Source organism: Biomphalaria glabrata, chromosome 17, assembly GCF_947242115.1.
Source record: "Biomphalaria glabrata chromosome 17, xgBioGlab47.1, whole genome shotgun sequence".
Taxonomy (NCBI): domain Eukaryota; kingdom Metazoa; phylum Mollusca; class Gastropoda; family Planorbidae; genus Biomphalaria; species Biomphalaria glabrata.
Genome location: NC_074727.1, coordinates 16,200,950 through 16,228,631, shown reverse-complemented (window position 1 = coordinate 16,228,631; position 27,682 = coordinate 16,200,950). Strand labels below are relative to the sequence as shown.

Here is a 27,682-nt window from a genome sequence, read left to right as displayed (position 1 = left end):
TCTGGACAAACTTGACATTGTGTACCGGTAGGCTGTATTCAGAAGTGTACACAGCTGACCGATATGTGCTTAAAGCGCTCTTGTTTCCTTGCATTTACAGAGATGTTGATGCCTCAAGAAACATACGGAACAGAGTTCATTCTTCCAGTATTCTCTGGCCAATACACTAACGGCTTCTACTTTATGACTTCCGGAGAGGACTTAACCTTGGTTCATGTATACGACGGGAAGAACGACGACGGAGTCAGCTTCAGATTAAGTAGACACACGCTGATGGTCAGTAACAGTTTTCCTCAAATTTTGTTAGTTGGATATGTGATCTACAGGTTTAAACCGCTTGGACGTGGCTACCTTTCAAACAGGCTCGAGACTCGACACACTCTTCCGGCACTGGTCCACAAAGCGTTCTGAGCATGCTATAAGCATTAAAGAAAGTAAAGTTAAAGTTCTGAGCATGCTATAAGCATTAAAGAAAGTAAAGTTAAAGTTCTGAGCATGCTATAAGCATTAAAGAAAGTAAAGTTAAAGTTCTGAGCATGCTATAAGCATTAAAGAAAGTAAAGTTAAAGTTCTGAGCATGTTATAAGCATTAAAGAAAGTAAAAGTTAAAGTTCTGAGCATGCTATAAGCAATAAAGAAAGTAAAGTTAAAGTTCTGAGCATGCTATAAGCATTAAAGAAAGTAAAGTTAAAGTTCTGAGCATGCTATAAGCATAAAAGAAAGTAAAGTTAAAGTTCTGAGCATGCTATAAGCATTAAAGAAAGTAAAAGTTAAAGTTCTGAGCATGCTATAAGCATTAAAGAAAGTAAAGTTAAAGTTCTGAGCATGCTATAAGCATTAAAGAAAGTAAAGTTAAAGTTCTGAGCATGCTATAAGCATTAAAGAAAGTAAAGTTAAAGTTCTGAGCATGCTATAAGCATTAAAGAAAGTAAAGTTAAAGTTCTAAGCATGCTATAAGCATTTAAGAAAGTAAAGTTAAAGTTCTGAGCATACTATAAGCATTAAAGAAAGTAAAGTTAAAGTTCTGAGCATGCTATAAGCATTAAAGAAAGTAAAAGTTAAAGTTCTGAGCATGCTATAAGCATTAAAGAAAGTAAAGTTAAAGTTCTGAGCATGCTATAAGCATTAAAGAAAGTAAAAGTTAAAGTTCTGAGCATGCTATAAGCATTAAAGAAAGTAAAAGTTAAAGTTCTGAGCATGCTATAAGCATTAAAGAAAGTAAAGTTAAAGTTCTGAGCATGCTATAAGCATTAAAGAAAGTAAAGTTAAAGTTCTGAGCATGCTATAAGGATTAAAGAAAGTAAAAGTTAAAGTTCTGAGCATGCTATAAGCATTAAAGAAAGTAAAGTTAAAGTTCTGAGCATGCTATAAGCATTAAAAAAAGTAAAGTTAAAGTTCTGAGCATGCTATAAGCATTAACGAAAGTAAAGTTAAAGTTCTGAGCATGCTATAAGCATTAAAGAAAGTAAAAAATAAAGTTCTGAGCATGCTATAAGCATTAAAGAAAGTAAAGTTAAAGTTCTGAGCATGCTATAAGCATTAAAGAAAGTAAAAGTTAAAGTTCTCAGCATGCTATAAGCATTAAAGAAAGTAAAGTTAAAGTTCTGAGCATGCTATAAGCATTAAAGAAAGTAAAAGTTAAAGTTCTGAGCATGCTATAAGCATTAAAGAAAGTAAAGTTAAAGTTCTGAGCATGCTATAAGCATTAAAGAAAGTAAAGTTAAAGTTCTGAGCATGCTATAAGCATTAAAGAAAGTAAAGTTAAAGTTCTGAGCATGCTATAAGCATTAAAGAAAGTAAAGTTAAAGTTCTGAGCATGCTATAAGCATTAAAGAAAGTAAAGATAAAGTTCTGAGCATGCTATAAGCATTAAAGAAAGTAAAGTTAAAGTTCTGAGCATGCTATAAGCATTAAAGAAAGTAAAAGTTAAAGTTCTGAGCATGCTCTAAGCATTAAAGAAAGTAAAGTTAAAGTTCTGAGCATGCTATAAGCATTAAAGAAAGTAAAGTTAAAGTTCTGAGCATGCTATAAGCATTAAAGAAAGTAAAGTTAAAGTTCTGAGCATGCTATAAGCATTAAAGAAAGTAAAAGTTAATGTCCTAAGCATGCTATAAGCATTAAAGAAAGTAAAGTTAAAGTTCTGAGCATGCTATAAGCATTAAAGAAAGTAAAGTTAAAGTTCTGAGCATGCTATAAGCATTAAAGAAAGTAAAAGTTAAAGTTCTGAGCATGCTATAAGCATTAAAGAAAGTAAAAGTTAAAGTTCTGAGCATGCTATAAGCAATAAAGAAAGTAAAGTTAAAGTTCTGAGCATGCTATAAGCATTAAAGAAAGTAAAGTTAAAGTTCTGAGCATGCTATAAGCATTAAAGAAAGTAAAGTTAAAGTTCTGAGCATGCTATAAGCATTAAAGAAAGTAAAAGTTAAAGTTCTGAGCATGCTATAAGCATTAAAGAAAGTAAAGTTAAAGTTCTGAGCATGCTATAAGCATTAAAGAAAGTAAAAGTTAAAGTTCTGAGCATGCTATAAGCAATAAAGAAAGTAAAGTTAAAGTTCTGAGCATGCTATAAGCATTAAAGAAAGTAAAGTTAAAGTTCTGAGCATGCTAAAAGCATTAAAGAAAGTAAAGTTAAAGTTCTGAGCATGCTATAAGCATTAAAGAAAGTAAAAGTTAAAGTTCTGAGCATGCTATAAGCATTAAAGAAAGTAAAGTTAAAGTTCTGAGCATGCTATAAGCATTAAAGAAAGTAAAGTTAAAGTTCTGAGCATGCTATAAGCATTAAAGAAAGTAAAGTTAAAGTTCTGAGCATACTATAAGCATTAAAGAAAGTAAAGTTAAAGTTCTGAGCATGCTATAAGCATTAAAGAAAGTAAAAGTTAAAGTTCTGAGCATGCTATAAGCATTAAAGAAAGTAAAGTTAAAGTTCTGAGCATGCTATAAGCATTAAAGAAAGTAAAGTTAAAGTTCTGAGCATGCTATAAGCATTAAAGAAAGTAAAGTTAAAGTTCTGAGCATGCTATAAGCATTAAAGAAAGTAAAGTTAAAGTTCTGAGCATGCTATAAGCATTAAAGAAAGTAAAAGTTAAAGTTCTGAGCATGCTATAAGCATTAAAGAAAGTAAAGTTAAAGTTCTGAGCATACTATAAGCATTAAAGAAAGTAAAGTTAAAGTTCTGAGCATGCTATAAGCATTAAAGAAAGTAAAAGTTAAAGTTCTGAGCATGCTATAAGCATTAAAGAAAGTAAAGTTAAAGTTCTGAGCATGCTATAAGCATTAAAGAAAGTAAAAGTTAAAGTTCTGAGCATGCTATAACCATTAAAGAAAGTAAAAGTTAAAGTTCTGAGCATGCTATAAGCATTAAAGAAAGTAAAGTTAAAGTTCTGAGCATGCTATAAGCATTAAAGAAAGTAAAGTTAAAGTTCTGAGCATGCTATAAGGATTAAAGAAAGTAAAAGTTAAAGTTCTGAGCATGCTATAAGCATTAAAGAAAGTAAAGTTAAAGTTCTGAGCATGCTATAAGCATTAAAGAAAGTAAAGTTAAAGTTCTGAGCATGCTATAAGCATTAACGAAAGTAAAGTTAAAGTTCTGAGCATGCTATAAGCATTAAAGAAAGTAAAAAATAAAGTTCTGAGCATGCTATAAGCATTAAAGAAAGTAAAGTTAAAGTTCTGAGCATGCTATAAGCATTAAAGAAAGTAAAAGTTAAAGTTCTCAGCATGCTATAAGCATTAAAGAAAGTAAAGTTAAAGTTCTGAGCATGCTATAAGCATTAAAGAAAGTAAAAGTTAAAGTTCTGAGCATGCTATAAGCATTAAAGAAAGTAAAGTTAAAGTTCTGAGCATGCTATAAGCATTAAAGAAAGTAAAGTTAAAGTTCTGAGCATGCTATAAGCATTAAAGAAAGTAAAGTTAAAGTTCTGAGCATGCTATAAGCATAAAAGAAAGTAAAGTTAAAGTTCTGAGCATGCTATAAGCATTAAAGAAAGTAAAGTTAAAGTTCTGAGCATGCTATAAGCATTAAAGAAAGTAAAGTTAAAGTTCTGAGCATGCTATAAGCATTAAAGAAAGTAAAAGTTAAAGTTCTGAGCATGCTCTAAGCATTAAAGAAAGTAAAGTTAAAGTTCTGAGCATGCTATAAGCATTAAAGAAAGTAAAGTTAAAGTTCTGAGCATGCTATAAGCATTAAAGAAAGTAAAGTTAAAGTTTTGAGCATGCTATAAGCATTAAAGAAAGTAAAAGTTAATGTCCTAAGCATGCTATAAGCATTAAAGAAAGTAAAGTTAAAGTTCTGAGCATGCTATAAGCATTAAAGAAAGTAAAGTTAAAGTTCTGAGCATGCTATAAGCATTAAAGAAAGTAAAAGTTAAAGTTCTGAGCATGCTATAAGCATTAAAGAAAGTAAAGTTAAAGTTCTGAGCATGCTATAAGCATTAAAGAAAGTAAAGTTAAAGTTCTGAGCATGCTATAAGCATTAAAGAAAGTAAAGTTAAAGTTCTGAGCATGCTATAAGCATTAAAGAAAGTAAAGTTAAAGTTCTGAGCATGCTATAAGCATTAAAGAAAGTAAAGTTAAAGTTCTGAGCATGCTATACGCATTAAAGAAAGTAAAGTTAAAGTTCTGAGCATGCTATAAGCATTAAAGAAAGTAAAGTTAAAGTTCTGAGCATGCTATAAGCATTAAAGAAAGTAAAGTTAAAGTTCTGAGCATGCTATAAGCATTAAAGAAAGTAAAGTTAAAGTTCTGAGCATGCTATAAGCATTAAAGAAAGTAAAAGTTAAAGTTCTGAGCATGCTATAAGCATTAAAGAAAGTAAAGTTAAAGTTCTGAGCATACTATAAGCATTAAAGAAAGTAAAGTTAAAGTTCTGAGCATGCTATAAGCATTAAAGAAAGTAAAAGTTAAAGTTCTGAGCATGCTATAAGCATTAAAGAAAGTAAAGTTAAAGTTCTGAGCATGCTATAAGCATTAAAGAAAGTAAAAGTTAAAGTTCTGAGCATGCTATAAGCATTAAAGAAAGTAAAAGTTAAAGTTCTGAGCATGCTATAAGCATTAAAGAAAGTAAAGTTAAAGTTCTGAGCATGCTATAAGCATTAAAGAAAGTAAAGTTAAAGTTCTGAGCATGCTATAAGGATTAAAGAAAGTAAAAGTTAAAGTTCTGAGCATGCTATAAGCATTAAAGAAAGTAAAAGTTAAAGTTCTGAGCATGCTATAAGCATTAAAGAAAGTAAAGTTAAAGTTCTGAGCATGCTATAAGCATTAAAGAAAGTAAAGTTAAAGTTCTGAGCATGCTATAAGCATTAAAGAAAGTAAAGTTAAAGTTCTGAGCATGCTATAAGCATTAAAGAAAGTAAAGTTAAAGTTCTGAGCATGCTATAAGCATTAAAGAAAGTAAAGTTAAAGTTCTGAGCATGCTATACGCATTAAAGAAAGTAAAGTTAAAGTTCTGAGCATGCTATAAGCATTAAAGAAAGTAAAGTTAAAGTTCTGAGCATGCTATAAGCATTAAAGAAAGTAAAGTTAAAGTTCTGAGCATGCTATAAGCATTAAAGAAAGTAAAGTTAAAGTTCTGAGCATGCTATAAGCATTAAAGAAAGTAAAAGTTAAAGTTCTGAGCATGCTATAAGCATTAAAGAAAGTAAAGTTAAAGTTCTGAGCATGCTATAAGCATTAAAGAAAGTAAAGTTAAAGTTCTGAGCATGCTATAAGCATTTAAGAAAGTAAAGTTAAAGTTCTGAGCATACTATAAGCATTAAAGAAAGTAAAGTTAAAGTTCTGAGCATGCTATAAGCATTAAAGAAAGTAAAAGTTAAAGTTCTGAGCATGCTATAAGCATTAAAGAAAGTAAAGTTAAAGTTCTGAGCATGCTATAAGCATTAAAGAAAGTAAAAGTTAAAGTTCTGAGCATGCTATAAGCATTAAAGAAAGTAAAAGTTAAAGTTCTGAGCATGCTATAAGCATTAAAGAAAGTAAAGTTAAAGTTCTGAGCATGCTATAAGCATTAAAGAAAGTAAAGTTAAAGTTCTGAGCATGCTATAAGGATTAAAGAAAGTAAAAGTTAAAGTTCTGAGCATGCTATAAGCATTAAAGAAAGTAAAGTTAAAGTTCTGAGCATGCTATAAGCATTAAAGAAAGTAAAAAATAAAGTTCTGAGCATGCTATAAGCATTAAAGAAAGTAAAGTTAAAGTTCTGAGCATGCTATAAGCATTAAAGAAAGTAAAAGTTAAAGTTCTCAGCATGCTATAAGCATTAAAGAAAGTAAAGTTAAAGTTCTGAGCATGCTATAAGCATTAAAGAAAGTAAAAGTTAAAGTTCTGAGCATGCTATAAGCATTAAAGAAAGTAAAGTTAAAGTTCTGAGCATGCTATAAGCATTAAAGAAAGTAAAGTTAAAGTTCTGAGCATGCTATAAGCATTAAAGAAAGTAAAGTTAAAGTTCTGAGCATGCTATAAGCATTAAAGAAAGTAAAGTTAAAGTTCTGAGCATGCTATAAGCATTAAAGAAAGTAAAGTTAAAGTTCTGAGCATGCTATAAGCATTAAAGAAAGTAAAAAATAAAGTTCTGAGCATGCTATAAGCATTAAAGAAAGTAAAGTTAAAGTTCTGAGCATGCTATAAGCATTAAAGAAAGTAAAAGTTAAAGTTCTCAGCATGCTATAAGCATTAAAGAAAGTAAAGTTAAAGTTCTGAGCATGCTATAAGCATTAAAGAAAGTAAAGTTAAAGTTCTGAGCATGCTATAAGCATTAAAGAAAGTAAAGTTAAAGTTCTGAGCATGCTATAAGCATTAAAGAAAGTAAAGTTAAAGTTCTGAGCATGCTATAAGCATTAAAGAAAGTAAAGTTAAAGTTCTGAGCATGCTATAAGCATTAAAGAAAGTAAAGTTAAAGTTGTGAGCATGCTATAAGCATTAAAGAAAGTAAAGTTAAAGTTCTGAGCATGCTATAAGCATTAAAGAAAGTAAAGTTAAAGTTCTGAGCATGCTATAAGCATTAAAGAAAGTAAAAGTTAAAGTTCTGAGCATGCTATAAGCATTAAAGAAAGTAAAGTTAAAGTTCTGAGCATGCTATAAGCATTAAAGAAAGTAAAGTTAAAGTTCTGAGCATGCTATAAGCATTAAAGAAAGTAAAGTTAAAGTTTTGAGCATGCTATAAGCATTAAAGAAAGTAAAAGTTAATGTCCTAAGCATGCTATAAGCATTAAAGAAAGTAAAGTTAAAGTTCTGAGCATGCTATAAGCATTAAAGAAAGTAAAGTTAAAGTTCTGAGCATGCTATAAGCATTAAAGAAAGTAAAAGTTAAAGTTCTGAGCATGCTATAAGCATTAAAGAAAGTAAAAGTTAAAGTTCTGAGCATGCTATAAGCAATAAAGAAAGTAAAATTAAAGTTCTGAGCATGCTATAAGCATAAAAGAAAGTAAAGTTAAAGTTCTGAGCATGCTATAAGCATTAAAGAAAGTAAAGTTAAAGTTCTGAGCATGCTATAAGCATTAAAGAAAGTAAAGTTAAAGTTCTGAGCATGCTGTAAGCATTAAAGAAAGTAAAGTTAAAGTTCTGAGCATGCTATAAGCATTAAAGAAAGTAAAGTTAAAGTTCTGAGCATGCTATAAGCATTTAAGAAAGTAAAGTTAAAGTTCTGAGCATGCTATAAGCATTAAAGAAAGTAAAGTTAAAGTTCTGAGCATACTATAAGCATAAAAGAAAGTAAAGTTAAAGTTCTGAGCATGCTATAAGCATTAAAGAAAGTAAAAGTTAAAGTTCTGAGCATGCTATAAGCATTAAAGAAAGTAAAGTTAAAGTTCTGAGCATGCTATAAGCATTAAAGAAAGTAAAAGTTAAAGTTCTGAGCATGCTATAAGCATTAAAGAAAGTAAAAGTTAATGTTCTGAGCATGCTATAAGCATTAAAGAAAGTAAAGTTAAAGTTCTGAGCATGCTATAAGCATTAAAGAAAGTAAAGTTAAAGTTCTGAGCATGCTATAAGGATTAAAGAAAGTAAAGTTAAAGTTCTGAGCATGCTATAAGCATTAAAGAAAGTAAAGTTAAAGTTCTGAGCATGCTATAAGCATTAACGAAAGTAAAGTTAAAGTTCTGAGCATGCTATAAGCATTAAAGAAAGTAAAAGTTAAAGTTCTGAGCATGCTATAAGCATTAAAGAATGTAAAGTTAAAGTTCTGAGCATGCTATAAGCATTAAAGAAAGTAAAGTTAAAGTTCTGAGCATGCTATAAGCATTAAAGAAAGTAAAGTTAAAGTTCTGAGCATGCTATAAGCATTAAAGAAAGTAAAAGTTAAAGTTCTGAGCATGCTATAAGCATTAAAGAAAGTAAAGTTAAAGTTCTGAGCATGCTATAAGTATTAAAGAAAGTAAAGTTAAAGTTCTGAGCATGCTTTAAGCATTAAAGAAAGTAAAGTTAAAGTTCTGAGCATGCTATAAGCATTAAAGAAAGTAAAGTTAAAGTTCTGAGCATGCTATAAGCATTAAAGAAAGTAAAGTTAAAGTTCTGAGCATGCTATAAGCATTATGAAGCATTAAAGAAAGTAAAGTTAAAGTTCTGAGCATGCTCTAAGCATTAAAGAAAGTAAAGTTAAAGTTCTGAGCATGCTATAAGCATTAAAGAAAGTAAAGTTAATGTTCTCCTTTCTCTCCTTTCAGACCTTGCGATCTATAGGGCAGATGATGTTAAGGTCACATGTTTATGTGGCCAACGGTGAAAGAACATGGTGTCATGTGGCCAAGACAATGCCCTTTACTTTTCCCCTACTAATGTCAGTTACCCAGTAGAGCTGGGTCGACTCAGAGGCCCCCAAAAGATCCCGAAATTAAAAATCCAGTCTTCACCAAGATTTGAGCCTGGGACCCCGTTCGGAAGCCCAACGCTTTACCACTCAGCCACCGCGCCCCCAATGCTTCAATACTTGACTTTATATGTTGTATACAACATAGTTTCCTTTTTCTTAACAAAAAAATCAGACTGATGAGCGACTTGTAGTATTGTGTCTGCCTGAATGCTGAAACCCGCAAACCTGTTTCCGCAGAAGGAACTTACTGGGCCGACTTACCTGAAGAGCAACAAAGGAATTCAGGTGACTTTTGCCTGGCACTCAGAGAGCGGGTGCAGAAGCAGTACCATGGAGCTTGGAGATGCCACCATCTCAACAATAGTACCGATGGAGCTTTTCTTCTATGCCTATATCTGGAGGTAAGTGGACTACCCAATTCTTATAAATATTTCTACTATTCCTAGATCTGTATCAGAAGTTAGGTGGACTACTCATTGCTTCTGCAAAGTTTCTAAGAGCATTTTTTTGAAGTGGTCTGCTCACGCATAAACACCACAACCGATAGCGAAATATATAAGTGCAGAATTATTTTTAAGTTTGGTGAATTGATAACAGAATATTTTTTCTTTCTGTATTTGCTTTTATATCTCACAAGTCAAGAAAAATCAAAAGCCAAATCTCTTTTCCTTTCTGTACCGAATTCGTGCATAGAAACTTCGTTTGATATGTTTGGCCTCCTTCAGTCACGAAACGTCTATGGATTATCCCAAAAGAAATGAGATGAATGCCCCGAATGTCGGAACGATATCGCACACAGTCCTTCTTATCTTTTCAGCTATCTATTTAAAAAACAAAAAGCTAGTGCCGATACAGTTTGGGATCAGTAGCGTCGCAGGCTATGCCAAGCCCGGCTACGCTTCTCTGCCTAAACGGGCACTCGGCTAGAAAAGCGGAAGTGATTAGGTTAAATAGGCAGCAAAATAAGACTACCGCGGGAATGTCTAAGGGAGTGCGAGAGCTTTCCCGTTGCACAGGGCGGAGTTGTAAGAGAGCTTCCACGACCTTGTCAACAATCCAGGCGCCGCTCCTCAAAGGACCGTTTCATCAATGGGGAGTCCTGCACAGTTAGCTAGGTAAGCTATAGGAAAATGTTGGGGTTTTTCGGGTTGCTTGGTCTTCGGCCACGTATTCTAATCCTTGCGCCCGGAGTGTGCGACCCTTTGGAAATAGTGTCAAATATGAACACTAGCTTGGACCTTCCAGACAGAAGGGTTTTTTCAATCAGGCTTTCAAGCAGTGGCGTAGCATGATACCCGTGGGCCCGGGTTCAAGAATATATTGGTGGGCCCCCCTTCCCCAATAAGAAGAATACAATGTATGACAAAACAATTGAGCAATCTGAATGTATCGGTACATTGACCAAAAGACATTCCAATGCAAGGAGAGAAGCTTTTTAATCATCTTATTACGTTTGACTCTGTTAGAACTCCAACACGAATTAAAAGTCAATGTTTGTACAATTTTTGAACCGAATGAAACAAGCTAAAGGAGTTTCAAATCTATAAAGAAATGTTTTATGAGTCCACATTGACATTCCTAAAACACTTCTAGGTGTCACGCTTGGAAACATTGATACAAACTAGCTCTACATCCATTATTTAACAGTAAATAGATGGAATATTTATTTAGTGAACATTTCTCTGGCCTTCGAAGTAGCAAAGTAAGAACTGCTTTGCCCAACAGATCTACTATCTCGTTTTGAATCTGTTGGGCTTTGATTTTCTGTCAAATTTGAATATTCATAGCAATTTTCTGATGTTTGTGTATAAATATATGGCGTTAAATTTCTTTAAGAGCTATGAACAAAGTTTCAAACAAATACTAAGCATCGATCAGAGAATGACACTATTCCATGATCCATTTAGTTATCTATCTATTAGATCTTGTTATAAACCTGCTCCCCAAGTCGGTTTCCTCATTCATTGCAATAACACAAACCTATTCAACTTTAACGATTCATTTGTTAACACTCTGATGTTTCTTTGGCTTGCTAAATATTTAATGTTATTTTTAATTTGTTTAGATTTCATCTACTTTTCATTCTGATATAATGATTACGTAGGCCTATTGATTGAATGTCTTACACTATCTCACAATGTAAACTTCTTCGGATTCAATAGTTTGTTTTTTTATGTCAGACTAATTTTTCTTTATGTCAGACTAATTTTTCTTTATGTCAGACTAATTTTTTATGTCAAGACTACCAGATTATACTTTCACTTACAATAGCACACAAGACAAACAGGTTAACGCATCCACGTTGAGCAGTCAAGGTTATTGAGAAGTTGTATATAGGTCCTGATCATTTACACTGTTCAAACTAATATACCCGCTGCAGTTCATCAATTATAAATTCATAGTCGCAGATATACGAGCATATAATACTATTGAGCAGTCAAGGTTATTGAGAAGCTGTATATAGTTCATGATCAAATACACTGTTCATTGTAATATACCCGATGGAGTTCATCAATTATAAATTCATAGTCGCAGATATAGGAGCATTTGCAAGTGGTCAAAACATAATCAGATTTTTATGTTCATTAACAAGAGCGAAGATCCAATATTGTTCATAGTTAATATTTTTTGTTGGTGCGTTTACCAGCTGACGGATCAGCCTGAGAGCTAAGATTGGAATAATAAAGAATCTATGTATTCTTTAAATAAAACGGTGATGTTACATATTTTAAATACAAAACAAAAAAAAACATATTGAGCTTTGAGAAAATTGAATAATTTGCAGGTGTATCGAAATTTTTATTAGTGACAATCAGGACTATCCCTGTTTCGTGACCAAACTCTCCCCCCCCCCTCCATTCATGTACTACTACCAATGGTTTTATGAACAGACAAGAAACAAAAAAAGATTGGGACAATATGGAAACGATTGTCACCTCGAACGAACAATTAGGGCTAGCCACCATTACAATGTACAAAACTTAATAGAAAGCAAATCCTTACATTGAAGCTTCAAACACAGGTTTTGAAGTTAACATACATTTTGATACAACGTTCAGGATATTTTAAGGGAGCTTTTTTTAAATTCTATTTTTTTAAATCGGTTTTTACAAAAGTGAATTTATTTTTTCACTTTGGTGTCACCCCCAAGTTCTCAACAAGTCAAGAGTCATGGGCCCAAGCGCAGTGGGCCCCTAATGGTCGTGGGCCCAGGTTCATTGAGCCTCTTCGCGCCACTGCTTTCAAGCCTAGACTTCCAAGAGTTTTCGGCTCCACTCTTTAGCAGTAAAACGATTCTGCCAGGGTGTAGCGTTGTGTGCTGAAAGCTAATTAAATAGTATCATTATGTAATAATACTAGCCTGACATTACCAGCGGCCTGCGGGTCTTAGTTTGTGCTTACTAATCTAGTGGATTGGATTTAGATGTATGTTAAACTTAGCTAATGATCCTTTCAAGTTTTTCTCTTTCGCTACGAAAATAAAATTAGTTTTGCGAACATGGGTTTACCCGAAGCCGATACATTGATATCTATTAAAAACGAAAGGAGCGATAGATGAATAGGATATCAAGTACAATTAAAACGGGTTTACCCCATTTGTTAAATGAATGGGATTTTAAAGTAAGTCAGGACGTCTGAATTCACAGATATATGGAACGAATTTATGTAAAAATGCTTTTGAAAGACAAATTTGAAGGTTAATTTTTATTAAATAATGAAATCAATAGACTATCTTTTGTATTTTCATGTGTCAAAGTAAAAAACTATATGTGCAAAGTGTAGTACTTAAAATTAGATCTAGATCTAAATCCTTTCGATCTTTTCACATGTCAACATTGTAAACAAAGCCTAGATCCATATAATACTATAGCTTTAATAGAGTCGGTCAACTTAATTTTTTTTAGGATCTTAAGTTTGTTTTAGGGCTACAATACATACACTAAGGTCTAAGTTAGTACCCAAGGAACATTCCTGCCAAGTTTTATCAAGATTGGTCAAACGGTTTTTATTTCTATTCGTAACATACATACATACATATATACATACATACATACATATATATATACATACATACATACATACATACATACATACATACATACATACATACATACATACATGCATACATACATACATACATACATACATACATGCATACATACATACACCCATACATACATACATACATACATACATACATACATACATACATACATACATACATACATACATACATGCATACATACATACATACATGCATACATACATACATACATACATACACCCATACATACATACATACATACATACATACATACATACATACATACATACATACATACATACATACATACATACATGCATACATACATACATACATACATACATACATACATACATACATACATACATACATACATACATACATACATACATACATACATACATACATACATACATACATACATACATACATACATACATACATACATACGCCTTACTTTCTACTTTATATAATAATAATAATATCATTATTATATATAATTGAATGTACAAAATACTATATACCATCTATGTTTACATTGCCAATATTCTGCAATCGACAGTTTACCAGCGGACAGCACCTTTACAAGGGATGTTTCGCATTACTTTACGCTTGTATATAGAGCCAAAGATATCCCAGAAGTACATGGTCAAAAACTTGATCCGCCAAAACTCTTGTGAGTTAATCAGAATGTTTTTTTTAATGATTAAATTTGAGCCATTTATGCTATTAAATATCGGCTGTTTATGCATGTCTATTTGTGTAGTATGTTTTTTTCCCTCTTTACTTACGTTGGAGATGTAACTAGATATTTAATAAATTAATTTGGGTTATAAATGTTAAACTTGGTAAAGCTGTATTTTGTAAATTCTAGGAATTTTGCTAATGTGTGCCTGGTTTTTTAATAAGTCTCCTTAGAACTTCGAAGCTAAACTAGAAAACAAATATAGATAATTAGTCATGGATCGTTGATTTAAATCATATTGTGGTTGCATTAAAATATTTGGAAAAGCGTATCATAAACATTGTTGTCCTGTTCAGATGTACCTAGAGCAGTGGCGTCACATAGGTGGGTGTCACCCGGTGCGGTGTCCCCCCCCCTCCCTCCATCAGAAAAATGTTCGTGTTTTTTTGTTTGTTTGTTGAGCCATAATTTTCACCTACTTTATAATTCACATACATTCATTGACTTTATCAACGACACCCTTTGATCAGGAAACATGAAAAGGTCCAAGATGCCCGTGTGTAGTCGCTTAATGAACTCTTTATGTAGTGTCCTATTTATGTGAATGTTTCTGTTGTGTTGTCTTTATATGAGAAAATGTCCTTGTAATCACAACAAATTTCCATAAGGATCAATAAAGCAGTCTTAGTCTTGGTCTTAAACAACTAGAAAATGACTGTCAATTAAATTTTAAAAGTCAGTTGTTACAATTTATCTATAATTCAAATTTGCAACAACGCAACCTTAATAATTTTTTTTTTCTTTTCTGGATTTCAAACTTGAAAACGTATGAATCACTGAAACTAATTTATTTAATGATTTCATTTTTAATCAATTTGTCCGTTGTGAAAGTGTAGTCTGTTCATTGTCGAACGTGTTATCCATCCATCCATCCCAGTGGCGCTACAGCCCATGGAGGGCTCTGGCCTGCTTTAACACATCCTTCCATTCAGATCTCTCCTGGGCCTTTCGTCTCCACGCCCTAACCCCAAGCTGCTTCAGATCTGCTTCCACGTCATCTATCCATCGCATTCGGGGTCTGCCTTTGGGTCGCCTGCCTTTTGGTTTTTGCCTGTATACGATTTTCGCCCCTCTGTTGTCTGGCATTCTTTCAGGGTGACCTGCCCAACGTAGTCTGTTCTTTTTTATTTCGTTCACTATTGGTGGGTCTTCATACAATTGATATAACTCATGGTTAGTGCGTGTCCTCCACCCTGTTTCATCCTGTATGGCACCATAGATTTTCCTAAGAATTTTTCTTTCCCAAGTGTTAAGTAAATTTTCAGATGTCTTTGTCAGTGTCCAGGTCTCACTTCCATACATTGCTGCCGGTCTTATTATGGTTTTGTATATTATTTTCTTGGTTTTCCTTGAAATCGTTTTGCTCTTAAGTAAATGGTGGGTGCTATAAAATGCCCTGTTGTCTGCTGCTATTCTTTCCTTTATTTCTGTTAGTAGGTCATTTTTTAAATTAATAGTACTTCCTAGATATTTGAAAGTTTGGACGTTTTCAAATTCGTGGTCTTTGATTTTGATATTTTGTCCCTCTGTTTGATTGTCTCTTGTCATTGTGATGTACTTGGTTTTACTGTCATTAACCTCAAGTCCTGCTGGTCGAGATGCTTCTTCTAGTTGTATGAAGGCTCTAGCGATGTCAGAGGTTTCTTTACCCAATAAGGCAATGTCATCGGCATAAGCAAGGTATTGTAGAGGTTGGCTGTATATCGTCCCTGTTGGTTGTGGACCCATGTTTTCTCTCCTGAAGTAGTTAGTAATAGTTCCCCTTGTGTTTATGTGTATATTTCTTATAACTCTCTCCAGTGTTAAATTGAAAAGCATGCAGGAAAGTGCGTCTCCTTGTCTTAATCCTCGTTTAATCCTAAATTCCCGTGAGTGTTCTCCTTGTATTATGACTTTGCTTTTTGAGTTGTTTAATGTCATATGTATAAGTCTTGTCAGCTTGTTGGGTATTCCAAAATCCTGTAGAGTGTCATATAGGTATTTCCTTCTGATACTGTCATAAGCCATTTTATAGTCTATAAAGAGTTGGTGGATTGGTATGTTGTATACATGGCATTTTTCTAGTATACATCTTAGTGTGAAAATGTGGTCGGTTGTGGATTTGTTGGGTCTGAAACCACATTGGTAGTCACCTAAGATTTCTTCTGAATATTTTCCAAGTCTCTTAGTTATAAGCCTAGACAGTATCTTATAAGTCACATTTAGTAGAGAGATTCCTCTGTAATTACAGCACTTTAACTTGGATCCTTTTTTGTGTATTGGGGTTATAAGAGCCGTTTCCCATTCTGTTGGTATTACTTCTTTTTCCCAAATTCTTGATATTAGTCTGTGTATTTGGAAATGTAAGTCTTTCCGTCCATATTTAATTAGTTCTGCTGTGATTTGGTCCTCTCCTGGTGCTTTGTGATTCTTCATGGTCCTAATTATTTCTGATGTTTCAATGAGTGTTGGAGGGTTCACTAAGGGATCTGGTCCCCCATGTGGCAGTTCATATTCTCCATTGTCTCCATCTTCAGTGGTATTTAGGATCTCCTCAAAGTATTCAGCCCATCTCTCAATGACCCTGCTGTTTTCTGTAATAAGCTGACATCTTTGTTCTCACACATGTGTGATCTAGCTTGAAATCCGTTCTTTTCATCTTTAATTTTCATATACATTCCTCTCATGTCTCCCTCCTTTGCTAGTTCCTCAATTTGAGTATCTTGGACTTATCCCATTCCCGTTTTTTCTTTCTTACAACTTTTGTGGCCCTTCTTCTTGCTTCATTGTATTGCTGTCTAGTGTTCCTGGTTTCTCTCTGTAGCATTATCATTCGGGCATTGTTCTTCTCTTCTATAGTTTGTCTGCATTCATCATCATACCACCCTATTTTCTCGTTCTTTGGTTTAAGTCCAACTACTTCTTCTGCTGTTCTTTTGATAGCATGCTTTATTATTTCCCAATGCTCCTTTATGTTATTTTCGCAGTCCTTTTCTAATGTTGTCAGTTGCGTTTGGAGTGCCATTCTATAAGTTTCTGCAACAAGTGGATCCTTTGTGAGTTTTTGACTATCATATTGCTGTGCTCTCTTTCTTTGGTAATTGTGTATGGTACTTATTCTTTGTCTAAATTTAGCTTTTACTAGTAGGTGGTCTGAGTCAGCATTAGCTCCCCTGAAACTTCTTACATCTAGTATGTCTGATCCATGTCTCTTATCTATGAGTATATGATCTATTTGATTCTGGGTGTTGCCATCAGGTGAGATCCAGGTTATCTTGTGAATATTCTTATGTTGGAATTTTGTGCTGCTGATAGACATTCCTTTTCCTGATGCAAAATCCACTAATCTTATGCCATTATTGTTGGTCTCTTTATGTAAGCTTTCTTTGCCAATTATTGGTCTGAATGCTGGTTCCTTTCAATTTTTGCATTGAAATCTCCTAGGACTATTTTGATGTCATGCTTTGGTGCTTCATCATAAATTCTTTCCAGTCCATCATAGAAGGCTTCTTTTGTGTTATCATCTGCATCTTCAGTAGGGGCATGAACATTGATAAATGATATGTTGAAGAATTTTCCTTTCAAACGTAGTGAACAGAGTCTATCACTTACAGGTTTAAATCCAATGACATTACCTACCATTTCCTTTTTAACAGCAAAACCTGTACCTAAGTTGTTAGTGCTTCCACCACTATAAAATATAGTATACTCCTTGGTTCTGAGAATGTCCGAGTCTTTCCACCTGATTTCCTGTAGGGCTACAAGGGGTATCCTATATTTCTTTAACACTTCAGTAAGTTGGGCTAGCGCACCTGCTCTATAAAGGCTTAGTTCCATGTCGCAAAACAAAAATCATGTCCTTTTCCAGGCCTAGGTCGTTTTCCGTTGAGATCTGTCCGGGTTTTCTTGTGTGTATTAGCTTTCGTAACATTATTTTTTATATGACAGAGTTGTTAGCCCTGTGCATAACCATCTGGGGGGCTGCCCCTTTCAGCTCTCTGGATAGCTGCCTTTATTTTCGGGTAAGGTGCCCTAGCCTTTGTGGATCCCTCCACTTCCTGCAAGGCAGCAGGTTTGATTTTGGTCCACCCCGGGTATTTTATTTCCCCGGTACCCACCATATCTGGAGGGCATTCCCCTATCCGCCACCTGGGAAGGCGCTCGATGGGAGATCGAAAACTCCACACGAGGTCGAACGTGTTATGCTTTAGGTAAATAAAAAGTTGAATTAGCCACCACTTTGTCAGTAGTTTAAAGGTAGGCCTACTCTTATGTACCATTGGCCTTCTAGTACATTTTCCCCTCAAACAAAAAAAAGATAAAGCAAAGACAGTAAAATAAAAAATATCTAGCAATATATCTTAAGCTGCGCCTCTAAAGGCTATAATTTTGAACGAAAAAATTATTTCTATAGTACCAAAAATTTTAGGCAAGAAGCATTTTCTGAAAAAGAATGTTAACCACATAGATTAAGTGAATGTTATACACATCTATTAAAAAGTTTTTCTGTTGGTCCTTAAAATTCCCTGTACACCTTTATGGCTCCCTATATCGAAGCTGCATTTTGTATATTCTGGTCATGTATCATAAATTCAAGCTCACTCCTTTATAGACATTTTAAGATATTGTTACGATCTTCTCTATCAGGCCTTCTGTAAACACTGCCCAACAACACAACACATCTAAAAGATCAACTTGACAACAAGAGTCTCAGGTAACAAGGTGGCGGTTTATTTACAATTACATCAACAACAGCCAATAAACAGTTGGCTACAGTAACTTCAAATGCTTTGCTACACAACAGAACTGCCTAACTAATCACTACAAGTCTCTCTAGCTCATACAGCTACATTTTTGAGGACTCACTCGTGACCTCCGTGACCCCTCTATGTCGAAGGCGCCGACTCACTTCGTAGCACACAGTCCTAACTGCTTGCTGTCCTGGACTCTATTGACTCCTTTCTAACACGCTCTGTCTCTGGTCCGTGAAGGCTCTCGTCACATGACCATATTTGCGTGAACTAGCAGTACTATCCCTTGTCTATCGACTGCCGTTGACCCGTTGACCTGTGTGATTGGCCTGAGTCGTGTGTATCAGAAGGTCGCACATACATCAACCCTTTCAGTCCGCCACTGGAGTTATTAAGTAGATCTCGCCAGCTTGTTTCTCCCTTAAAATCCAAAAACTTATGAATCGGATCAGTGTGTGCTATGCAAGGTGTGCGTTCAAACAAAAAGGTGTTTACAGTAATTCTGAATACTTATAAGTATATCTATTGCGTGGTTTTCTAAAACATTTATAAACTTTTCAACATTATAGATACACTTTCAAAATGGGTTTTATCGACACAACATTTCCGCCATCTTAAGGACATTTTATATTCAATAAAGAGTCGTTCTTAATATAGTCACAAAATGTTAAATATTTTGCTTTTATAGAAACACTCCGTGCAATAAATCCTTCCATTTTTTTTTCTTCATTACATCAATCATAGCAATGACTTCCTTGTCAATTGTATTTGTAGCCTGATGCTCTTGTTTTCTCATTTTCCAATCCTGATGACTATTCTTCATACGTCTTTTGATATTCCAATTTAGGACTTAATTTCAACCACACATTAAATTAAGTTACTAATTGGTATTTTATTTCTATAGCATTGAAAATAGTTGACAACAACAAAAAAATACAATTTCTTGATATAAAGCTCCTCCTTTGTGATCGAAGATGAGCACATTTCTTATTTCCTATGGACTCGAAGATGACTGTTAAGTACAATCCTCGCTTTAAAAAGCCTGCCGCATACGTGGCATGGGTAGATTTGGTCAGTTGCAGATAGACCTGCTTCATCTTACAGCTTTTTGTTGGTTCGACGCTCTTTTACCCTGGCCACTCTTCTTGCTTCAAATCTCGAGACTCCGAGACTCACAGCTTCACGCCATGAGGAGCGATCAAGAGCTAGTGCTTCCCAGCTGTGAAAGTCGATATTACATTCCTTGAAGGAGCTCTTGAGAGTGTCAATTTCTTGATATTTAGTGACTAAATCTTCCCAAATAGGAAGCACCAGAACTCTTCTCTTAACAACTGGCGAACTTTTCCTTTTCCTCGGGATAATTTTCTGCGCAATTCATGTGACATTGGCACACGACAAGAAGAAACTATCCCTTAAAATATTGAAGTCTATATCATTCAACTGATTCATTGTAACATTTCTTTCATCTTGGCTAGAGTTTCTTTTACATTCGACTTCTGAAATTACATCATCATCTTCAGAAATCTCAATAGTCACTAATTTACTTTCTAATTCTACAAAATTTACATCAATTTCATGTGAGATTTCTATTACATTTTATGCCTGAAGAATGTGGTCATTTATTAAACAGTGACTATTGGTTGGCATCCTGATATTACGGTGCTGGCTACTGTTTCAATAGATTCGATAAAAAACATTGTTAAAAACCAAAGCAGTGTTTATATAAATGCAGCTAATATACTGTTGAAAGTAATGTTACTCATCTCGTTCCAATATTTAGCCACTGACACTAACTTTTAAAAAAAATATTGTCAGTTATTCCAAAAGTGCATTTTTTAAAACATGGGTGTCACCCCCCTAACGGTTCTCACCCGGTGCGGACCGCACCCCCTCCCAGTGGCGCCACTGACCTAGAGTCAGGTAAGAATCAAGGATAGGCGGCTCTTGAATCACCAGTATATAAAATATCATTACTGTATTGCCGTTGACAAGTTAATTTCTTGAATCAAATTTCAGCCCTCTTCGGATTTCAGCCATTTTGGTGTAATGAAAGGAAACACTTTGTGCTACTAGGGCAGTAGTGTTCTCATTCACCCATCCATTAGTCTGTTGGATCGTTGGGGCACCACACAAGATCTGTCGACCGTCTTTCTCCATTCCTCTCAGTCTTTTGCCTTGGACATGAACCTCTTTCAATGACAGGTCCGTCTCCATTCTTTTATGTTGTCTTCCCATCGCTTTCTTTGTCTGCCTCTTCTTTTTCTGATAATGTTCCAGGAAGGAAGAGCTTTGTGAGCCCTGAAGACCTTGTAATATGGCCATAGAGTTTTGGTTTCCATTTTTTTTACACTAGTTAGCAGGTCATCGTGGGGTCCAATCGTTGCAGTAACCTCGTCTCTAATTTCTTCGTTTGTGACGCAGTCTTTAAATGTAATACCTTCTGTAGCATCTCAATTCCATTGCTAGTATCCTCCTCGTGAAAATCTCCAAATTCTTTACTAAAAAAGGAGAAAAAGTAAACATTTTTATAAAGTCAGGAAACTAGTAAAGTAAAACTAAAGTTCCCCTTTCAGACCTTGTGGTCTCAACGGCAGATGATGTAAAAGTCATCTGATTCCGTGACCCACGGTCAACGAGTGTGTCACGTAGCCAGCATAAAGACCAACCGACTTTACTTTTCCCTAAGTAATGTCAGGCACCTATTAAAGCCGGTTGCCCTCAAAGACGCCCAAATATCCCGAAAATAAGAATTCCAGTCTTCACCAGGATTCGAACTCTTGAGCTCCGGTTAAGAAGCCAAGCGCCTTACCGCTCAGCCGCCGCGCCTCCATAGTCAGGAAACTGAATTGAGAAAAAAAAATTGTAGGCAAGTTTTTTTCGCGCTGAATAAAAATGACATTACATTTGTAGTGTGAATGGCCTGCTTGTGTATTGCTTTCAGGGCCACGATGGCTGTTCCATACTTGCCTGGTTGGCAAATTTCAGGCTTCTCTTTCAAGAAGAGCGGATCTGTCCACGGACTAAACATTGTTGCCTCGAAGATGAAAAAACCGTTTGGATGTTATATCTACGGTGTTGGGTACTCTGAGGGATACATGCATCCAGCTGGCTACATCTCTAGCCCCATTAATGGTGTAAGTCATAGACAGAAAGAAAGACAGACAGACACACACACACATATACACACACACACACACACACATATATATATATATATATATATATAAAGAGAGAGAGAGAGAGAGAGAGAGAGAGAGAGTCAAAGAGAGACACACAGAGAGAGACACAGAGAGAAAGAGAGATGGAGATTTTTTTCCTACATTACCCCTGAAAGCGTAAAGAATTCTATAGAATGCCGGATGTCGAACTTTCCCGTCAATATATATGTTACTTCAAAGTAATCTTCACCTTTGAGTTCAGAGTATAAATCACAGCACACCAAAACTTTCCTCGTACCTTATTCTATTGAAACGTTGGGGCACCACACATGATCCGTTGACCGTCTTTTCCAATCCCTCTTTGTCTTTTGCCTTAAATGTCTTCCAATTGCTTTCTCTGCCTCTTCTTCTTTTTCCTGGTACTGTTCCCAGAAGGAAGGTCTTTGCGAACCCTGAGGCCCTTAAGATACGGCCATGAAGTTGTATAGTCTGCTTCATTTTGTGTAGAGTCAATGTCCTTCTTCTCCCTAGGTATGCACAAGAACAATGGCATCTATGTTACCCGGTGATCTCATAGACAATGACTGTGATAAGAAAATTGACGAAGAGTTTAGCGACTCTCAAGGTTAGTGAACAAGGCATAATGATCTCCCTTTAAAGCCGGGGCCTCACTTACAGTTGGATTATAAAATAACTAGGAATGATTATCTCCCTTTGACGTTAAAGCATAGACATAAATAAATATAGACTGGCCGATTAAAGAGTTTTATGAAACGAAAATTTGTGACTTGCAATTTTGTGTACTTTATTATACAGCATTTATGAGCAGTATAAAAGTTTGGTATTCATATCTATTTCAGCCACACACCTCTATATATATATTGTAAATAAGGAAGCAGTGTAGTTTTGTTTAATCTCTAAGAATGAAGATCGTGTAATTTTTCATAATTCGGAAATCCGACAACAATAGATATACATGTTTTCAAGTTACATGAAGTTACTTCCTTCGGCCAGTCTGTATTTCATTAATGTCTATGCATTAAAGCCATTGTCAATAGTGAATATTTGAAAATTGTGTCTAGGCATGATAATTTCCCTTTAACTTAGAGCTCAAGTTATCTCTCTAACTAGGCATAGACCCATAATTTATGTCGGATTATTTAATTTACTGGGAACTATGAATTCCCTCTAACTTTAACAACTGTAATAACTCTTGGATTATTAAATAGAAATATACCAAATGATATTTATGTATAATTGAACTTGCTGTAACATATTTAGAAAGGCTCGTGAAATTTACTTGGGATCTCAAAATTTTGGCTTTAGTTAAAACATTAATTAATCTTTATTTACCTGTTTATTGTCGTGAAATTTTTCTGAGGCTGACATTCTAGGGAAGAGTATTTATTGTTTATTTCAGGCAATTCCAAAATCAATAGTGCATAATTTAATATGTTTATTCAAAAATATATTAATATTACTATATCTGAAAATCTGACTTTTTAAAACCCAAGTCTTCACCCGGATTGGAACTCTAGACACATTCGCTCAGCCACCACAACACTAACTATTTACTATACGTTTGTCTCTCTTCTTTTTTTTTTTCTTCAGATGATGACGATGACACTATAATAGACGAGGACTTACTGGACATGTCAGGTAAATGTTACAGTATAAGCACACCAACATTTAATAACATAAGCTTCCAAATAAACATAGTTAGTCAAAGCTAAACGTCTGAGGCAACCAAAGAATTGTATCCTTTGAGAGTTAAGTGTTTCAAATAAATGCTGGGTAGCAGAAAACAAATGAATGTTTACATTTAGATCATGTGTGGTGCCCCAACACTCTGACTGACCTGAAGAGACAAAAGCTGAGCCGGTTCGTGCATATTGAAAAACATGACTCACTGTTAAAAGTCATCTTTCAATGTACAGTGGTGGGAGCACCAAGAAAGGGCCGTCCAAAGAAAAGCTGTCTGGACAACGTACAAGAATGGCCATGACTCCTTTTCTATTTGATATTCTGCTAGCCATCTGACCTGGGATAGTGTAGGGATTTGGTTAGGCGAACCCAAGGTAATTCCAGGTCCATGTTGTCTCAGCCTGGCACCTCGGTGGAAACCTCTGTTAGTGGAAGCAGTTAGGCGAACCCAAGGTAATTCCAGGTCCATGTTGTCTCAGCCTGGCACCTCGGTGGAAACCTCTGTTAGTGGAAGCAGTTAGGCGAACCCAAGGTAATTCCAGGTCCATGTTGCCTCAGCCTGGCATCTCGGTGGAAACCTCTTTTAGTGGAAGCAGTTAGGCGAACCCAAGGTAATTCCAGGTCCATGTTGTCTCAGCCTGGCACCTCGGTGGAAACCTCTGTTAGTGGAAGCAGTTAGGCGAACCCAAGGTAATTCCAGGTCCATGTTACCTCAGCCTGGCACCTCGGTGGAAACCTCTGTTAGTGGAAGCAGTTAGGCGAACCCAAGGTAATTCCAGGTCCATGTTACCTCAGCCTGGCACCTCGGTGGAAACCTCTGTTAGTGGAAGCAGTTAGGCGAACCCAAGGTATTTCCAGGTCCATGTTACCTCAGCCTGGCACCTCGGTGGAAACCTCTGTTAGTGGAAGCAGTTAGGCGAACCCAAGGTAATTCCAGGTCCATGTTGTCTCAGCCTGGCACCTCGGTGGAAACCTCTGTTAGTGGAAGCAGTTAGGCGAACCCAAGGTAATTCCAGGTCCATGTTGCCTCAGCCTGGCACCTCGGTGGAAACCTCTGTTAGTGGAAGCAGTTAGGCGAACCCAAGGTAATTCCAGGTCCATGTTGCCTCAGCCTGGCACCTCGGTGGAAACCGCTGTTAGTGGAAGCAGTTAGGCGAACCCAAGGTAATTCCAGGTCCATGTTGTCTCAGCCTGGCACCTCGGTGGAAACCTCTGTTAGTGGAAGCAGTTAGGCGAACCCAAGGTAATTCCAGGTCCATGTTGCCTCAGCCTGGCACCTCGGTGGAAACCTCTGTTAGTGGAAGCAGTTAGGCGAACCCAAGGTAATTCCAGGTCCATGTTGTCTCAGCCTGGCACCTCGGTGGAAACCTCTGTTAGTGGAAGCAGTTAGGCGAACCCAAGGTAATTCCAGGTCCATGTTACCTCAGCCAGGCACCTCGGTGGAAACCTCTGTTAGTGGAAGCAGTTAGGCGAAGCCAAGGTAATTCCAGGTCCATGTTGCCTCAGCCTGGCACCTCGGTGGAAACCTCTGTTAGTGGAAGCAGTTAGGCGAACCCAGGGTAATTCCAGGTCCATGTTGCCTCAGCCTGGCATCTCGGTGGAAACCTCTGTTAGTGGAAGCAGCTAGGCGAACTCAAGGTAATTCAAGGTCCTTGTTGCCTCAGCCTGGCACCTCGGTGGAAACCTCTGTTAGTGGAAGCAGTTAGGCGAACAATGGGTAGCGAACACAATTTCCTTGAAATAACCCTGGTTGAGTATTTTCAAAAGAAAATCTTCTCATCTTCTCTAAGGTGAGATTGGAACAAGGACCTGACAACCCAGTTCAACAAGTCGCCAATTCGTTCCACTAAAGGGCCGTCAGTGAAGTGAGAGAGAGAGAGAGAGAAATGCTCATGCGCGCTTTGACCATACAGAAATAAATGTCTTTTGTTTCACGGAGTCCATGGTATATTAAGAAAATGATAAGATTACTCGCGTAACTCCTAAAAATATTGTTGTTTTTTTTGGTCAATGTTTACTGTATTAAGTTGTTTCCTCGGCCTAACCCAAACCATAATCCAAGTCATTCCGTGTATACCTAATAAATGCCCCCTCCCCCTATATACAAGAATGACTGTATGATATTTAAGGTGGTAATTTATACTCTTAGATTCGTTTTTTTTGGGGGGCTTTTATGAATTGCCATTTAACGTTGATCATGTATACCTCATAATAGGGTTTGTTGGACTAGTCCGTTTCGTTTCTTTGATTTGAAAGTATTGGGCCGGAAGTGGCTTTTTTTCTTATATATCTTTGCATTTTCAGTTCTCTCTTTAAATTAAACTGACATTATTATGCTATAATTTTAAGTGTGCCTGATAGAGAAAAAAATTCTGCACAAAAATACGGGTAGTTGGGATCAAACCCGATAGAGGCTATAAAAAGAAAAGACCTGAAACTAGCGCGTAAAACTACACATTTACAGTACTTTATTTGATGAGTATTTTACCCAAGATCTGTGTTGTTTTTTTAGGACTAGCTTATTTCAAGTACCCGGCATTTTCCGATACACAATTTCATACACAAAATAATTGTCGAAAAAAATTGTAGTGATTTTAAACTTTAAATGATTACTTAAAAAGGTGTTACTCTAATCAATTTTGAATATTATTTTGTTATGAATGTCGCTGTCTATTTTGTGTCTGTTCTAGTTTCTTAAATTTTTCTTGCGTAAAGGGGTCGTTTTTCTCCTAATGGGTATGCCTGATTTCTCCAAGCAGCCTTTGTAAAATATTGGTCCTAAATAATGCTATGTTCATAAGCGAAAAATCACATGGCTGCATTATGATGAATGTACGTGTTAGTTCAATATATTTTATATTACTAGGTAACTAAAAATAACTGTATAAATAGACGTAAGTTTCATTTTTTTCTGTTAGACAAAGTCATATGGCAAATTTTTGTTTATATCCTAATTCTAAAAAAGAATAATAATAGTATTATACAGTAAAAATAATCACTAAGTTTTTTAAAAATAGTTTCGAAAGTCTAACTAATAAGATTACAAAGAGAGTTTGTGTTTTCGCAGATGTACACAAGCTACACTATGAGTCAGTCCATCTCTTCTTATTGTTTAGAAATGAGTGTAAAAATGTAGGCTTCGATATTTTTAGCCTGAATTTAAGAAGTTACAAACTTCAAACAGCTCTTCCATAAAACTTTGTATTTAAAAAATAAATTTATCCAATGCTCGAAATCCTGCTTGTATACTTAGGCCATATTTAAATCGATCCGGTATCAATGTATTAAGTAGCAATAACCCCGCAAACAAAAATTGAATGAAAGAAGATTGAGATATACATATATTTCTGTGACGGTACGCACCGGTACGGGGTACCTGCACCTTTTTTCAATGTCGGGAAAAATGATTACTTTTCTTGTAATTCAACGTTAATTGTTAATTTATTATTAGTTGAAAGTTAGGCTATCTATCACTGAGTACCGGCACCTATTTTTTTTTATTTTTACAAAAAAAAAAAGCACTTTATATACTTTCAGCCGACATGCCGTATTATTAACACCTTTATGTGAACTTCTCAATCATCTAGAGTCTTAGACAGTCATTATTTTAGACTAGATTTAAGTAGAGTCTAGACCTAGATCTAATAGGCCTATTACTATAAAAAAATTAAAATAATCAGTCATTATATACATCATTCGCAATTTTATTATTAGGTCTAGGCATTGAAAAGTAAAATCTATTAATAAACTATAATAGATCTAAGTCTAAGTACTAACTAGACTCGGCAATCTTGTCTCAAGATAGAATCTATACTATTACTAGATCTATTCGATTTTTATATATAGATCTAGACTAGAATTAGATTATAGATCTAAATATACTATGGAGAGATGATATACGGTGTTAGCTAATAGCGTTGCACAAGAAACAAACCTGGGTTTTTCTAATCTCTAATACTTGGTATGTAATAGTAAAACAGCACCTACCTAAATAAATCGTAACTAGAAATCAAAAACCTATATTTATTGTAGTATATATAGGTCTGTGGTTGTATTTTATATAACCTTCGTAACTTCTTCTATAGAGAAATGACTTTTGTAATTTCTTTTACTGAAAATTGGGCTATTCTCGTCTGACACATATATAATTTTTATGTTCAGCAACAAACCCTATTAGATTAATCCATCAACCCATCAATTCACCCATCTATTCATCCATCCATCCTTCCATCCATCTGTCTATCTATCCATTCATCCACCCATCTGTCTATGTTTACATCCATCCATCCATATATCTATCTGTCTATTTATCCATCCATCCACACATCTATCTATCTGTCTATCTATCCATCCATCCACACAACTATTTTTCTATTTTCAGAAGACGAATGGATGCAGACACTGATAAACTATTCGAAAGAAGATAGTCTACGTGGAGTTGGTGAGTGTCTATGTCTAACAGTTCATTAGTCCTACTTTGCAGTCATTTGGATCCGTGCAAACTTA

At 35.3% G+C, this 27,682-nt stretch overlaps 1 protein-coding gene across 1 annotated transcript in view; it reads left to right on the top strand.

Moving 5' to 3' along the window:
• The window catches only part of LOC106055566 (uncharacterized), a 126,616-nt gene that overhangs the window by 18,341 nt on the left and 80,593 nt on the right, over window positions 1-27,682 (top strand). The window contains exons 9-15 of the mRNA XM_056016057.1: window positions 101-276; window positions 9,032-9,195; window positions 13,402-13,515; window positions 21,256-21,448; window positions 22,004-22,097; window positions 23,084-23,131; window positions 27,558-27,617. Of these exons, the coding sequence (XP_055872032.1) occupies window positions 101-276; window positions 9,032-9,195; window positions 13,402-13,515; window positions 21,256-21,448; window positions 22,004-22,097; window positions 23,084-23,131; window positions 27,558-27,617 (849 nt within the window). The remainder of the gene's footprint in view (window positions 1-100; window positions 277-9,031; window positions 9,196-13,401; window positions 13,516-21,255; window positions 21,449-22,003; window positions 22,098-23,083; window positions 23,132-27,557; window positions 27,618-27,682) is intronic.